Raw genomic sequence first — 16,644 nt, 5'->3', positions numbered from 1 at the left:
TGACTGGACCGTAAATTGTATCCTTTATATAGCCATTTCTCACATAAGTGGTTGTATTTCTCTTTTCTGAGTTTAATTCTTTTTATGTTTTAAAATGAGCAACACCATTTTAGCCATGGTGTTGCTCATTATGAGCAGTATGTAAAGCATTACATACATTACATTGTCAGGAATTGTTGCTATTACCGTGGCTATTATATTGGTGAAAAGGAGTCTGGCTCCTTCCCTCTCATTCACTTCTCCCATGACAGAAATTAAGTCTTTTTATGCATGGCCACCTATGGGAGGGATGCGTCCTGATTTTTTTAGTTGGGGACCCACCTAAAATGCCTTTGAATGGCATTTTAGGAAGCACCCTCCAACACAGGGGTCAAACTGTGAGCCGAGGTGGCGCAATGGTTAGAGTGCAGTATTGCAGCCACTTCAGCTGACTGCTAAGCTGCAGTTCGGCGGTTCAAATCTCACCGGCTCAAGGTTGACTCAGCCTTCCATCCTTCCGAGGTGGGTGAAATGAGGACCTAGACTGTGGGGGCGATATGCTGACTCTGTAAACCGCTTAGAGAGGGCTGAAAGCCCTATGAAGCGGTATATAAGTCTAACTGCTATTGCTATTGCTAAACTGACCAATGGCTGGAGTGAAGGAAAGAAAAATATTGGTTTAAATTAAATGTAGGCTAAATTAAATATAATGAATATGCTCCATCCTCATGCATTTAGTATTTTTCTGTGACATCTGCAAAAGTTGTAATTAGGGGCAACAAGTGCAGGGACTGTTCCCCAGATTTTGGAGGGGCCCCCTAGGTTTTGTGGCCACAGACTATGTGTTCCTTTTCTGTTAGTAAATTCTGTGAGCTAAACAGAAAGAAAGGCTTAAAAAATACCAAATCACCACATGCGTTTCCCTCTCCAGAAGAGTGGCAAAGTTAAGTTGTGGGAAAATATAGAGGTTTCATACCTGAAAAGCGAGTCAAACATAGAATTTTATTCAAATTGGAAACATTTATAAATAATGATTTTATATATAGACAGGTAACACGTTCAGAATTTGGGTTTCTCTTAACTTGAAGCTTTAATACATTTGTTTCTGCTTGAATTGTTCAGTGACGATAGAAGTTTAAGACTTGATGAAAATGTTCATTCTAACATGACATGTTGGCCATTTCAATTAATTATTGATTTGATCCTTGTAATAGTGTGAAAATTATACTTGATATTTGATATGAAGCATTCATTTACCTTGAGATTTTAATTTAATTTTATGTAGCTTGTAATTTTTTTTTCCTTTTAAAAATTATTCTGCTTCCTCCTGGCTAGTTATTTTAAATACCACCAAAACAACAATCAAAAGGGAAATACATAGCCAGGCAATTGAGTTCCATAAACATTAATTAAATTTATATAGTAAGTAAAACTAGAAAACTACACACATACAAACATACACACAAATATATATTTAAAATGTGGATGCTCACTGAGAAAGGGTTTTAGTTATGATCTTGCTCAATCCACTTTCCCCCTGAAGAGATAAAATATGTTTGTGTGTGTATGTGTATCCAAAATGTATTTGTTTGTTTGTTTTCTCTTTTTTATATATAAATAATGCCCCCTCCCAAAAAATCTGAATGACCTAAAGAAGTGGAGTGATAATAAAACTATCAAATGCCTATATATGTTGTATTTACACACACACAAACAAACAAACACACACACACACAAACACACACACCAGTCTCATTGTCAAGTGAACTCAGTGAAATCTGAGTAGCATTAGTTCAGAATCTCATACTGATTCTTTTAATAGAAAAAAATATTTATGTACTAGCCCCATTAATGATTTCCTTCATGTTATGTTCTACTACATTACATTATTAGCTAAGTTTCATATCTGCTCCATTATCAAAAAAATCATATTACTACCTACTGTTAATATTTTATTATTTTTCTTTTTAAAGAACGAAGACATCTAATTGAAGGCAAACCAATCAATTAATCAATGAAATAAAGTTGGGTTAATATGAATAAGGGAAGTAAAAGAGTGCACACATAATTCAATAATTTAAAGTGAAGATATTTAATTGTTTACATTTGACTCCCAAAAAAATGAGAATGCCTGAGACTTTTATAATGAGAGTTTTTGATATTTAAAGTAACAAGTGACTGTGTCCTAATGCTAATGCTAATTAGCATATTAATATATAAAATACATTTATTTCATTATGAGCACTATAATACAGAATATTAGATAATTGAAACAATTCAGTAGAATATTACAAATGACAAAAGCAATGTATGTTTACCAAAAGACATAGTGATTTAAAATAGCAATCAATATTAATAAAATTAAAAATCAGATAATGAAGTAAGTTACTGCAGTGATTAGATTTGATGCCAATAAAAATTTAAAAGTGTTCCTCCCTCCTTAACTTTCCAAATGTAGGACATTTTAAATTTAACACATTTAAGGAAGTCATTATTGAGGAACTATCTGTTGATTGTATATGTCACTAGACTTTTTGTTCAGGCAGGCTTATTTGGTAGGAAATTAACTTTGATACAACCAAATCCTTCTCAACATAAAAAATAAGAATTGGAATTGTGCTTACAGCTGGACCGACCAACTATATCAGAAATTGTAGGTAGTCCTAGACTTATAACTATTTGTTTAGTGACTGTTAACAGTGGCACTGAGAAAAGTGACATAACTATTTTTCACACTTATGACTGCTGCACATCCTCATGGTCATTTGATCAAAATTTGGACCCTTGGCAACTGGCATGTATTTATGACAGTTGCAGAGTCCTGGGATCATGTTATCACCATTTGCAATCTTCCGACGAGCAAAACCAATGAGGAAGCTAGATTTGCTTAACATCCATGTTATTAACTTAAGGTCGTAAAATGGGGCACAGTTCACTTAAAAGCAGTCTTGTTTAGCAACAGAAATTTGGGGCTAATTGTGGAGGGAGTAAGTTGAGGAACACCTACTATGTTTCTCAGGAAATAAAACCGAGTCTTCTTTTCTTTTCTTTTTTCTTGTTCTCTGATCCTTGGGTAATATACGGTAGTTATTTTCTTGATTTCAAATTTCCAAGATTAAGAAAATATTAAATATTAAAAATGATAGCAGTTGTTTCTTTGATGGGGGAAGTGCTGCAGCTCTTTAAATCCTAGCTTTTCGAAAGAGCGTACACAAAATAAATATTTGGTCTATGGAGTATAAATAAATCTCCCCAGAAGTTTCCAGAGAATGAATTAACTTCATGTGAACTTCTTCTGTCCTTGTCTTCTATCATCGTCAAAGGAAGCCATTATTGCAAGAGATGCTTTCCCCATGTTTGAGAAGTGTTTTTAAAGCCTCTTGAAGGCAAGGTGTGTTGCTCTAGCCCTCAGTCTTATAAGGTTTTTTTCTGCTCCCCATAGTTTAGTCAAACTATGATTCATATTTATACAAGTGAATTTTCAACACTTTCCTGCTTCCATTTTGAAGAGAAGATCCTAGTTCTGTGATGGCAAACATATGGCTCACATGCCAGAGGGAGCACGCCAGAGCCCTCTCTGTGGGCACGTGTGCCATTGCCAGTTGCTCTTCTGGTTTCCAGCACGCATGCTAATCTTCGCATGTTCCTGGTGGCCGTGTACGCATGCGCACTGGCCAGCTAGTCTTTGGTGGTCCAGGGTTCTGGCACACAGATCAACTGGCTGGTGCGCGCGCCGAAAAACAAGACCTGGTGGCCAGTGTGGACATGCACACCTGCCAGCTGGTCTCCAGTGCTCACGCGCATACATGCCCGCGCGCGCACGTTCCAATTTGGGTGCTTGGTGCCATCACTGTCCTAGTTTATTTCTCCCCTGGAAAGATTTACAGTTCAGTGCTAATACCTCAGGACGGTATCTAGATTTCTTTGTCAGTGTAATTATACATTCCTCTTCTATATTCTCTCCAAGGGAAAAGATTGGGAAAGTGTTGTTGCAGTAGTATATGTTTAGTTGAATATAATCCATTATGTGCATGTGATAATAACATTGCAAATTCCTCTTCTTTTTTCAGTTTCAGCTGGACTGGGGCTTAAATATTGGAACTTAGTTGATTTAAATGGAATTCCAGATGATAGCTTAAATGGAACTTAACCTTTCAGTTAGAATAACTAGAGGAAAGAAATGCAACAGAATTATAGTTCAGTTAAAAAAGAATTTCAGTCCAGGTTTGAAAACTTGGTAACAATTTAATTTTAGGCCAGTTTCAAATAGTATGGAAAATGAAATAATCTTATTGAAGTATGGAGTGATGTGACTTTTTATGTTGCTGTTGTTCAGATTATTTCAAAAGACTGCAATTTATTTATTTATTTATTTTTTTGGTGATTGGCAGGGCAAGCTTTGAAAGCTCTTAGGAAGGAGCAGTTAGGATGTCTTGTGAAGGAATGAAGGCATCCACACATTAAAGTTTTTGCAGTTCTTAAAACAGCTGCACCCTTTTTCAAGCTTATAGAAAAAAAATACTTAAATGGGGTACCTTAAATGATCAGCAGAGAGACGCTGCACTTATGTGAGATCAAAACCCCATTGGTATCATGTTCAAAGTGTGCACAGCTGTATTCCATAATATTTTTCCTAGTATTGGTCCTTAAATTACATGAGCAATTTGAATTGGAGTAAATTTTAAAATAAAATTAATTACATATCTAACTTTACTTACGTTGTGCACGTCGATACTATGGAATAGCTTTTATGTTATTGTAGTGTGTTTATTTTTATGAGCATGTCAGACTGCGTACATATTTAGGATAGGTTTTATAGATATATCTCAAAATTGAACATATGCGTTGTATTAAAATTATACACATTCAATGTACATTTAATATATGTACAGCAAACATATTTTAGAAAATAATAAAAAGTGAGATGGCATACGACACTGGGCCTTTTGAGATATTCAATGAATCTTAATTCTAAGCATTATGTGGGATAGTTTGAGGTCATGCCCTCCAGATAATTGTTGAAAATCATCATGCTTAAAGTTGTCGAGAATTGAATTCAAGAACATTTTATTAGCATGGGGGAAAGCTAGTATAAATAAAAATACTACAATATATTTTCAAATTTTTCTGATTTAGACACCAAAACAGTGTAGCTAAATAGTATGAGATTTGGAGATATATTCCTTCAATATTAATCTTAACTCTTCTTTGGGAAAATTTCTTTTTTTAATTTACTGAGCTGTTTAAATATGTACTGAAAGCATTAACTGAATTATAATATACATCTAAAATGCCACCATTCAGTTATCTGCTTTTTCAGAATAATTCCGGCAGGTATTGATTAAAATCTATTATTTTATTCCTTCCCCTCCAATATATGATTTGTTGCACTTTGCTGTCTTTGGAAGACTCTTGCATTTGTACATTATAAGTGTTAGCTCTGTGTGTGTACTGAAAACTGTATCTATTTCTTGCGTAGCATAAGTATTTTTCAATTAATGTTCAAAAAGCATCAGCATTGATTTGAAAGAAAGGAGTCTAACTTTGGCACTTGCTGCAAAATAAACAAAAGTGTGGACCGCTTCCAGGTGAGGATTTTTGATGGAATTCCATGAATTGCTTACTCACATTTTGTAGGAAGTTCGCACACTATAATCACTTGCATAAATGCTGCTTGTCCATATTTTTTATGAGTTGTGGTTCTGAAACGTGGAGCACTCTATTATGTGAATCTCACAATCTAGTACATGTTCAGTGTGATGTTGTAAAAGGGTGCTGTTTTTATCACGTCTTTGTTTTTTAAACATTAAGTAATCTAAAAGCATGTTTTATGTTTTAAGATAATGCTATTACTGTTAATACTATTGTAATATTAATACTATTAAGATAATAGAAAAATACTGCTTAAATACAGTCCATATACAGTCCTACAATATGTCCAAAACTAAAAAATGAATTTCCAAACAGGACTAGCACCATAATGCTATTTTTAAAAAATAACTTGATATAGTTTTCAATCACTTGCTAAAATGGTAGGAATTGTTAAAGGAACATTTTCATGGTAATAGTGCATGTGTATGGAGATAAAAAGAACATTATTTCAGTTAATGAAGAACGAAAATGAGTGATAAAAATAGCAACCACTAAGATAGGCTAATTCGCCCAATACATTACCGTATTTTCTGGCGTATAATGTGATTGGGCGTATAAGATGACTCCCTACTTTCAGGCGCCCTTGAGCTGGCTGAAGCCCTCTGCGCTGCCGGGCTTCTATAGTTTGAGCTCAGCACCTTCCTCCTCCAGACCGCCAGTCAGACCTTACTAAGCCATCCCAGCGCTCATCCCTCCACGTGCTCAGGCGAGGAGTGCTGAGGTTATCGATTGAAAGGCCGGCGTCTGTGCTGGTGGTGGCGCGGCTTTTTGCTCGGCAGCATTGCTTTTTCTTTTGTTTTGGTTTTTTGGTATGGCCTTTCTTATACCCGTCATATAAGACAATTTCCGATTTTTGGAATATTTTTTTGGGTTAAAAAGTCATCTTATACGCTGGAAAATACGGTAATACTCCAGCCAAAAACTGTGCATCTTTTAGAGATGGAGAGATACTACTACTGGTAATTGTGTTTATATGGTTTGAACTTCATAAGTTATACAAAAAGAAAATCATTCTAACCTGATACTTTGCAAAGTAAATTCCAGTTCAGTTAATAGATGAGCAGAGTTCTGTTAGAAACCAGAAAGGACCCTCTAATGCAGTGGTTCTCAACCTTCCCATTGCCGCGACAGTTCCACATGTTGTGGTGACCCCCAACCATAAAATTGGTGTCTCGGTTCCTAAGACCATCGAAAATATATGTTTTCTGATGGTCTTAGCCGACCCCTGTGAAAGGGTCATTCGACCCCCCAAAGGGGTCCCGACCCACAGGTTGAGAATCACTGCTCTAACGGGAAGGCAATTAAAATAAACTTTCTAAATATTTATAATAATAAAGCCTAAAATAATGTAAGATGTAGGTGTTATAAGGTTTTTCTGGTCTTTCATGGAGTCAGTGTGGTGTATCTTTTGATTTTCAATTCAGGTTCCTTTTAGTACTACAATGTCTCCTGTTCGACTGCATTCATCTAATCCTAACCTTTGTGCAGACATCGAATTTCAGACCCCACCCACTCATGTATCGGATCCTTTGGAAAGCTCCACAGATTACATAAAACTCCAGGAAGAGTTTTGCCTCATGGCTCAGAAAGGTGAGTACGCCCGTATCCCACGTGGCGCTGCTGCTGGTTTGGCCATTTCATCTGTGAAGATGTAAACAGGTGGAATCAGATGTCTAAGAGACTTTTTCTTCCTGAATTGGTTTCAAAGAATCCTTACAGCTAACACTTGTAGATACACTTGTAGACAGCTATACCATAAAGGTTGTGTTATCACTTGTGTTTTTCATCAGATCAGCAGCTAGTTTTCTTGAAACTTCTCAAGTCTGTGGCAGTGCTTTCAGCAGTATTAATCTAAACGTTAAAAAGAAGCCTTTGTTCTATTGAGACTGTCATTGTAGTAAAAGTCAAAAGCAAAATAATCTATCATTAAGAGCTGCGAGAGAGAGAGCACAGTGTGCTGAAACATTTTTAAGAGCAGAATATAAAATCACTATTTCATGCTGTGTATGTTGGAGATACTGTCAACCCTTTACAGTTTTGGGAACATAGTTGTGAAAGTATTCTAAAGAGGTATTTTGTATACCAGTAGTCCTTGAGTTACGACTACAATTGAGCCCAACCTTTATGTTGCTAAGTGAAATATTTGTTAATGGAGCTTCGCCCCATTTTATGACTTTTCTTGCAACAGTTGTTAAGTGAATCTTTGCAGTTGTTAAGTGAATCTGGCTTCCCCATTGACTTTGCTTTTCAGAAGGTCACATAAACAGATCACATGACCCTGCAACCATTATAAATATAAACCAGTTGCCAGGTGTCCAAATTTTGTTCACATGACCCTGGGGATGCTAAATAGTTGAAAGTGTGAAAAATGGTCAATCACTTTTTTCAGCGCCATTGTAACTTTGAATGATCACGAAATGAACTGTTGTAAGTCAAGGAGTACCTGTACAGCATTTTCCAAGGACTACCTGTATAGTGCACAGTGCTTTTCTGCAATGCATAATGTAGAATAGAATAGAGTAATGGAGTTGGAAGGGACCTTGGACGTCTTCTAGTCCAATCCACTGCTTTGGCAGGAAACCCTACACCAATTCAGACAAATGGTAATTCCGACATTTTAAAAACATCCAGTGTTAGAGCAACCACAACTTCTGGAGGCAAGTTGTTCCACTGATTAATTGTTCTAACCAGGAGTGCGTTCCAGCAGCCGCTGCTGCCAGTTCGCTTGTGATTGTGCAGCGTGCATGCATGTGCTTGATGCGTACTGCACGTGCATGCGCAGTACTATAAAAATGCTTCTGCGCATGCACAGAAGCCAAAAACAACATGGCAGCGCCTACGATGCCACAGGGAAAAACAGTTTGCGGGCGTGGCAGGCCTGGGTCGCTGCCTGTTCCAGAGACCTAGGCTGCCAAACCACTACCGGTTCGGCCAAACCAATCCGAACCGGTAGGAACCAACCACTGGTTCTAACAGTCAGGAAATTTCTCCTTAGTTCTAAGTTGTTTCTCTCCTTGATTAGTTTCCACTCATTGCTTCTGGTCCTACTGTCAGGTACTTTGGAGAATAGTTTGACTCCCTCTTCTTTGTGGCAACCCCTGAGGTATTGGAACACTGCTATCATGTCTCCCCTAGTCCTTCTTTTCATTAACTGTTTAGATTTAATATTATATTATTATGTTTACATTTAATAATTGCATACAAAAACAATACAGTGTTTTTCAAAGACATTCTTGTTTCTTCTTCAGTACATTCTCTTTTGAAGTCTGCGTTTAACAGTATAGCAATAGAAAAGGAAAAGCTGAAACAGATGGTAACAGAACATGATTTTGCAGGACACAACACACAGATGCTACGTCTCCGACAATCACTTTCTCAGGTAAGGTTATAGGAAAATAAATGTTGACTTTGGAAATAGCTATAATTTGTGTGTGTGTGGTTGGGGGGTTTCTAATAACACATGATACGTAGCAATTTTCTAATAGATAATATAATACAAAGTAATATGAGAAATAATTTCCATATATATTTTTATGCTTCCATGTTACATAATAAAAAATGAATGCCTGTGATTTCTTTTTCTTCCTAGTGTTTTCAATCTAGTGTATAAGATAAATCAATTTAATATTGCTTCTGCTGGAAAACATACTGATATTAACATTATACTTTATACTGATTTTTAATTTTGTTTTTCTGCTCCCTAGAGTTCCATCTCAAGCATTTCTTTTACCTCCTTTTTTCTTACATGTGTATAAGTTGTAAAGGGGGCTATGGATAAGTGTTAATGTGATAGACTATTTCCTATGTATCCCTTAAATCTATTAGGCTGGGAGGGTGTGGTGCTAAATAAACTAATATGACACAATATGTCCAAGAATTTCCAATTATTTTTATGTAGAAAAACAAGAAACCTCTCTCCCCCCCCCCCCAAATTATATCCTAAGGTTTACAACAATTTCCAATTTTCAGTGGGTATCTGACATTTTAGTTGCGTAACAAGAGAGGGTCTTGAGCTTCAGTTTTAATGTTTTAAATGTTGGCTTTAATGTTGCCTACCCCTGCCTTGATTAATCTGATATCTGCCTATTTAGATATCAGCTGAAATGGATATCTTTATGGAGAGCAGCAATTTTTGAATGATTGCCTAACATGACCTTGTTTCCTTTTGTAATTTAGATCATAATATATCACACTATTCTATGTATTGCTGTTTCATTCCACTTAACTTTGAATGAAGTAAAACGTAGTTTTTTTAAAAAGACCAATATTAAAAAACAATAATGTCATTAATTTCTTTATTTCTTTTTTCTCAATAGATTTTAGACTGTGTTAGTTAAAAATCCATACCATGTACGGGTTGTGGGAAGTCGGGGGGGGGGGAAGGAGGAGGGGGTTGGGGGGGTGGAGGGAGGGAGGGGCACACAAAAAAAAATTGTACTTCAATGCCTTAATGATTGACAAATGATGAAATATTTGTGTTTTTTTTAAAGAAATAAAATAAATATTTGAGAGTAAAATAGTGAAAAAAAGAAGAAAAAAACAATGACCAAAATAAGAACTTACAAACTGCTATAGTATGGACAATTAATCAGCATTAAACCACAGTAATAATAGAAGCAATGAAAGTTGTTAAGTATTCACAAAAATGTGTTTATCTGCCTGGGAGAGTAAGAGACCTGGTCTTGGGACTATTCTGAAGGTATCTGCCAAGCATTTTTTGAGAAGGTTATTTCAGAGATAATAGGCAAAAAAGAAGTGAGAGTATTTCAGAGATAAGGTACCATTGAAGAATCCTCAAATACTTAGGTGTAGACTTCTTATCTTCCCTCCTTTCGATTAGTCTGTTTAAATAAAATCTGCACTTGCAATAAAGTAATGTAGTGTAATGTAATAAATACAGTTCAATATAAATATAAATTGCATGGAAGTAAGGCATATACAATCCCATTAATATCTCCTCAGTTTTGCCTTAGCATCTATATAGCTATCTATATAAGTTCACAATTAAGTTAATATTAGGTTGGTTAATGTCTATAGTTTTTGTTTCATCTTTGTTTTACTGTTATTATTTTCTACTTGATGTCATGCTTTAATTTCTAAAACATTTCCAAATAGGGCTTTTGTTGTGCAATCGTCTTGCCTTATTCATTTTTTTTCATGAGGTGATTAGATAATACAGGTTCGGGTTATAACCTCTTCTCTTTTGTTACTCTTTTTCCTTCCCAAGGAGGAGGAAATTATTTACAATGTTTATTTATTGATTAGTACTTATAGGATATCTTGAAACCGAGTATTCTAGAATATTTCCTTTCCTAGTACAACAATTTCTATAGGGAGGAAAATAGGCAAAGAAGAAGTGAGGAAGAAAAAAAAAGCCTCTCATGAAATAATCCATATCTAGTAGAATGTTATTCTTTTGCCTCTGGCCACAGTATCATCTAAGTGACCCAATTAGCATTTTTATTGTCATGTAATTATTTTATTATGGTTTAAAGATAAAATCATGGTAACATGGCATACAATTTCGCTTCCAGTCTGGCTTCTTATGGTTCTCTGATCATTTAGTTTTCATTTCTTATTATGAGTTTCTTTCCGTAGAAGAACATTAACATTTCTAAAAATAGAAAAGAATCAGGGTTAGCAAATGAAATCATATTTTTCTTTACTAATCTTTTCCTCTCTTTCTTTGATCACCAAAATGTTTGCCAAAATGTCCATGGTCCTGCTTGGCTTTCCCATCATTGCGATGTGTTTCGGTGAATCATATTCTGCTGCTGAATAGAATTCAGCTTCATAAATTGTCTAGCTTACTTAACTAAATATTAAACAGTTAATATTAAAATGTGTGTTTTCTAATTTATAACAAACAAGACAGATAAGGGGATGAGTTTATTGATTTTTTTTCTGTCCCATTATATAAAAGCTAATGATTATTTGGAGAGTATTTTCAATGTGTTACAAATGTATATCAAAAGTATGAGATAATATTAGTATGACAACCAATATGGTGTTGTGGTTAAGGCACCAAGCTAGAATTGGGGTGACTGAATTCTAGTCCTGCCTCAGGCACAGAGCCAACTGGATGAACTTTATCCAATCCCTTATTCTCATCTCTAGAAACACAGCAATGGCAAACCATTCCTAAATCTTCCCAAGAAAATTACAAGTCCTTGTTCAGGCAGTTGCCAAGAGTCAAGTTTGACTTGATTGACTTGAGAGGGGAGGGGAGGGGAGAGAGCGAGATTGATTATATCAGTGATAAGTATTGATATACTGAAGTTACAAACAGCAGTCATTATTATAAATATTATTTCTATTAAAGGCATGTTTTACTTAAGCAAGTATTCAGATCACTTTCCATTGGAAACTATGCATGCATGCATGGATGCTTGCTTGCTTGTTTATTGAACTCGTATGAGCTGCTTTTCTCACATTGAGAACCTAGGTGACTTACAACTAATAAAAATAGAGCGAGCCTTCCCTGCAGGGTCTGACCAATCAGCTCTCAATCTCCAGGCTAAACCCCCACCCTGGTCCAATGTTTGGAGGTCTTCAGGGCCTTCCAGACAGGTAAAATGGTCAAATCTCAGTCGGGAGGCTATTCCAAAGAGCTAGGGCAGCTATAGAGAAGGGATGCCTCCAATATCCCATCAGATGACAGAATTTAGTGGAAAGGATTTTGAATTAGTTTTTCTTTCGTAAACTAATGAAACTAGTAAGTCAGTATCTGCATTATAAGATGTGCAGGCCAATTCGGTGTAAGTCTAATTCTGGGTAAGATGTTTGTATTGGGTTTCAGTCTTTATAGCCAAATATAATGAGATGTAAAACAGTTTCAGACATTATTTCTAAACTGGTATGTCTCCTTACACATTTGGTTGGACCACTAAGAGTCGGTAGGCTCCATAGCAGTGGTGGGTTGCAGACGGTATGCCCTGGTACGGGCGTACTGGAGCCTGCCCAGAGCACCAGGTACTGTTCCGGGTACGGTACTCCGGAGGGCCCACCCTTACCTGTCCTTTAAAGCTTTCGGCGCTTCCATGCACGAGCAAGGCGCATACAGCGCCTATGCGGCGCTCCGCCAAGCACCTGGAGCATCATGGAGGCTTGGGGTGGCATTGCTGGGAGATATGCATGCGCATGTTGTACACATGTGTGCACACGTCCATGTGGGCGATGCCGGGCCTGTTCCAACCGTACCGGTTTGAATGGGATCCAGAACCCACCACTGCTCCATAGCCTCTTCTCTATAGGCTGTTTTTCTAATAATGGCCTACTCCTTTACTCACAGAGGAAACAGATGCAGAAATCTGATGATTTTTTGTGTGTAAATCTAGTAAATCTTCTGAATAAGCAAATATTCCACAGGGAAAGATTTGAGAACCATTTTTACCACCCTTCCTTCCAAGCTGTGCTTTATTTAAAAGGTGCACATGGATCTTCGATATTTTATCCTGGTCTCAGACTTATCTAAAATGTGACGGGCTATGGATTTCTAGCAGGGAATTTTTTAACAGATTAACAGAGTTGGAAAGGACCTTGGAGGTCATTTAGTCCACTATCCCCCACCCAAGCATGAGACCCTACATCATTTATGACAGATGGCAGTCCAGTCTCTTCTTGAAAGCTTCCAAGAATGAAGCTTCCACAACTTCTGAAGGCAAGCTGTTCCATGAGTTGTAGAAGTATTGTGGAAGTAAACCTGTCTCTCAATCCTCATTCCTCCTAAATCCTCTAGAATCTCCTGGACAGAGATTATCTTTTTTTAAAAAAAATCTGCAAATTGCCAAATGAATTACAGAGCCATTCTCATCCCTGACACTCTCCAATGGTCAGCCGAGAGAAGGATGCACCTATGCTAAGGATAATCCAAAGAACAACGAAGTCCTTTGTGAAATGTCCATCTAGCCTTTGTATTCAGTTTTAGGGTCATTTTTCAAGCTTTTCTAAAGGGACTTGATTTTGACAATGTTTTTAAAAATCAAAGTTGAGTTCCCCAGGTCAAATCAGGTGAGGCAATGGAAAGGCCAGAGGGCAGTCCCTCCATAACACTAATAATAAAATCTTGGGGGGAAATATCATGATACGGTAGTTGCAATTAATGCATAATAAATAAAGGAATCTTTGCGGAGTAGCATTTATAATCAGCAAAGAGATGTTAATTTTGAAAATGAATCCTACCCAATACTTTATATACTGACACTATAGTTTGGCCAAGATATAGGATATGAAGATAACTTGGCTCTATTTTTTTTTTTTTTTACTATTCTTGTGCAATTAAAATTAAATATTCAATTTTATTATTTTAAGGCTCTCAACCAGAATGCTGAACTATGGAGTCGTTTGAACAGAATACACTCAGAGTCTGTTCTTTGTGATCAGGTTGTCAGTGTAAATATTATCCCTAGTCCTGATGAGGTAAGACTTTGGCATTGCTCTAATGGACTTACCACTGTTAAATTCTGCTAATAACCATTAATGATTAAATGATTATGGTTGGCAAAGTTGGCAAGCAGTGGGATAAACTCAGATAATAATTTTCTAATTGCAGTCATGATAGTAATAGGCTATAATTAGTGAAAATTCCCTTTGGAAAAAATCCATATTTTAAATTGCTGAGTAGAATGTTTGACAACCTTATTCAATCAGTATTTGAACATGCAACTGAAATGTAAATACATAAGAGCCATGCCACTTTATATGAAATATCTATATAGTACAATAGCCTGTTCCCAAGTTACTGTGGGAACCCTATGAATATAAATTATAACTAAGCTATAGGCTTATCCTGGAGAATGTTTATGCATGTGGTTGTTAAGAGTTAACATCAACTAAATGACATCTAATTAGTTGATCAGCTATTGATTTTAGATTGGCTAATTCTATATATTTAAATAATGTGTGAAGACAGACTTTCATTTGTTTGTCCCTAAATCTGCTTCCAAGTTTCTGTCCTATGAGAGAGAAATATTATATATTTTCTATCTACTTTCATTGTATCATGCATAATTTATTCATACCCACTACTTTTCCCAAATTTCCCAAAACTAAAAATCTTAATATATTTATTTCTGGTTCCCATTATGATGCCACAATATTTCTGGTTCATTATTGCCAGTTCAGTGTATTCAGTGGACATCAGAGTGTTGTGAACTTCTTTTTTTTTTTTTTTTGCATTGATGGATATTTTATATTTAACATTTCTTGAACCACATTTGCCATTTTATAGTCTTTTTCCCAGTTTAAGAAATGGATTTAGAGCTCTTCTCTGCCATATTTTTGGCCACCCTGGTCAGTCGATACGGTCAATTACCTTATTTGACTAGTCCAACTCCAGATATTTAAAAATGATTTTAAAATGTGTTTAAAAAAACATTAGTCGTTATCAGTATAGAGTAAGCTCACTACTCCATCCATCCAAGCAGAATTGTCTGCTTCCTTTCTGTTTCTGATCATTTGGCATTATCAATCTTATGCTTTGGATTTTAAAAGATGGAAGATAAACCAATTAGCATTGCAACAATACCTGTTCAGTTGATGATCTTTCTTTTCTGTTTTCCTTTTGAGCCGGAGACCTTCCAGGTTATAAAATGTAAAACTTCACTTAGTTTTAAGAGATACATGAGAAGATAATGCTTAGGGGTTTCACCAAGGTCTCTATATCATTATATATTTTCCTTTCAAATTCCTTTTCTTGAAAGTTATGGTGTCTCTCTTCCTCTCTCACTTGAATTTTATGCCATGTTTTAATTACTTTACCATGCACTTTGTTGGTTAACCCTTCAATTCAAACCAAAGTTTTTCTTGCATCTTTCATTCGAAACTACTTCTATTGCATGGTTAGAATTCTTCCAGAGTATGAATCGAGGCAAATGCATTTAGGCACTTGCTAAAGTTGCTACGCCCCTTTTGAAACAGAATTTCCTGTATCTGACAGCATATACAACTTCTCATTTTCTCAGATAGCAGAAATTGCTTTTCCTATATTCTCAGGCTTTCCCAGCCTGTAGCAGTAGCCTTTTTAATGATGTGGGTTGAGCGTTAAATAGAGAAGTGTTATTTTAATGGAATATCCTTTGCAATGGGAAGTAATGAAATAAAAGAGATCCATGCTGCAAGCCTGACTTGCAGAGCATATCTCTTTCCAAGGGAAACCTTAATATTACCTATTGAGAAGATATTGTGGTATATATATGACCTATCCTAAAAAAGGGAAGACTTGAAATACAGTAAATAGAGTTTAAGCACTGCTTTTCCTAATAGCACACTTAAGAACAGGGTGGTAAAAAGACTATAATCAAAACTGGAGACCTGAAGAATTAGAAGTTATTAGCATACGTAACTTACTGAGAATTGAACATAATCATTGGTTACAAAATGTTGAATGACAGTGGGCAAGATAAGAAATTATCTCTTTGAGGGAATGGCTGGCTGCGTATGAATTGATTGTAGCCAGCCTGTATTTTGTGACAACACTCATCAATACATGTGGAACTGCAGTGTAAACGTACTAAGAATGGTACTAATCCCGAGGAAAGTAATGCATCTCTTTTCCAAGCACCAGAAAGTTTGGAGTGCATCTTGAAAATATGACTCCTTTTCAACTAAACTCTCAATTTGCTAGATACAGGGCAGGTTTACAGGACCATCTCTGCTTTATTTTGTCTCTCAGTATGCGGGGAAGAAATGTGAAAAAAGAAGCAGTGCATCTATCCAGCATGTCTTGGGGCGATTTTTGTTTTGTCATATCTTGCATAGCTATTAGGCTCTCACTATACAGTATGCAGAATTCATCTATATGCTTTTCTTTTATAGACAGGTGAACAGATCCATGTCAATCTCCCACTTTCCCAACAAGTTTCTAATGAGAGCAGGCTCTCCATGTCTGAATCCGTCTCTGAATTTTTTGATGCCCAAGAAGTGCTTCTATCTGCAAGCTCATCAGAAAACGAGGTTAGGAAGAACAATCTTTACTCAGCAGCGTAATCTATATTTATAACACCTTTATGTAAC

At 36.1% G+C, this 16,644-nt stretch overlaps 1 protein-coding gene across 9 annotated transcripts in view; it reads left to right on the top strand.

Annotated features, from left to right (window-relative positions):
- The window catches only part of OSBPL6 (oxysterol binding protein like 6), an 86,936-nt gene that overhangs the window by 46,561 nt on the left and 23,731 nt on the right, over positions 1-16,644 (top strand). For 7 of the 9 annotated variants that reach the window (XM_087708501.1, XM_087708488.1, XM_087708480.1 and 4 more), the window contains 4 exons: positions 7,056-7,221; positions 8,880-9,010; positions 13,942-14,049; positions 16,447-16,584. In XM_087708501.1, coding sequence (XP_087564627.1) covers positions 7,056-7,221; positions 8,880-9,010; positions 13,942-14,049; positions 16,447-16,584 — 543 coding nt within the window. The remainder of the gene's footprint in view (positions 1-7,055; positions 7,222-8,879; positions 9,011-13,941; positions 14,050-16,446; positions 16,585-16,644) is intronic. The other 2 variants (XM_087708532.1, XM_087708540.1) reach the window with 1 other exon arrangement.

This window comes from Thamnophis sirtalis, unplaced genomic scaffold, assembly GCF_051295495.1.
Source record: "Thamnophis sirtalis isolate CommonGarterSnake01/CBP01778 unplaced genomic scaffold, rThaSir2_p1.2 scaffold_1, whole genome shotgun sequence".
Classification (NCBI taxonomy): Eukaryota; Metazoa; Chordata; class Lepidosauria; order Squamata; family Natricidae; genus Thamnophis; species Thamnophis sirtalis.
The sequence above is the reverse complement of the archived record's forward strand: the minus strand, read 5'-3'. Positions and strand labels throughout refer to the sequence as shown.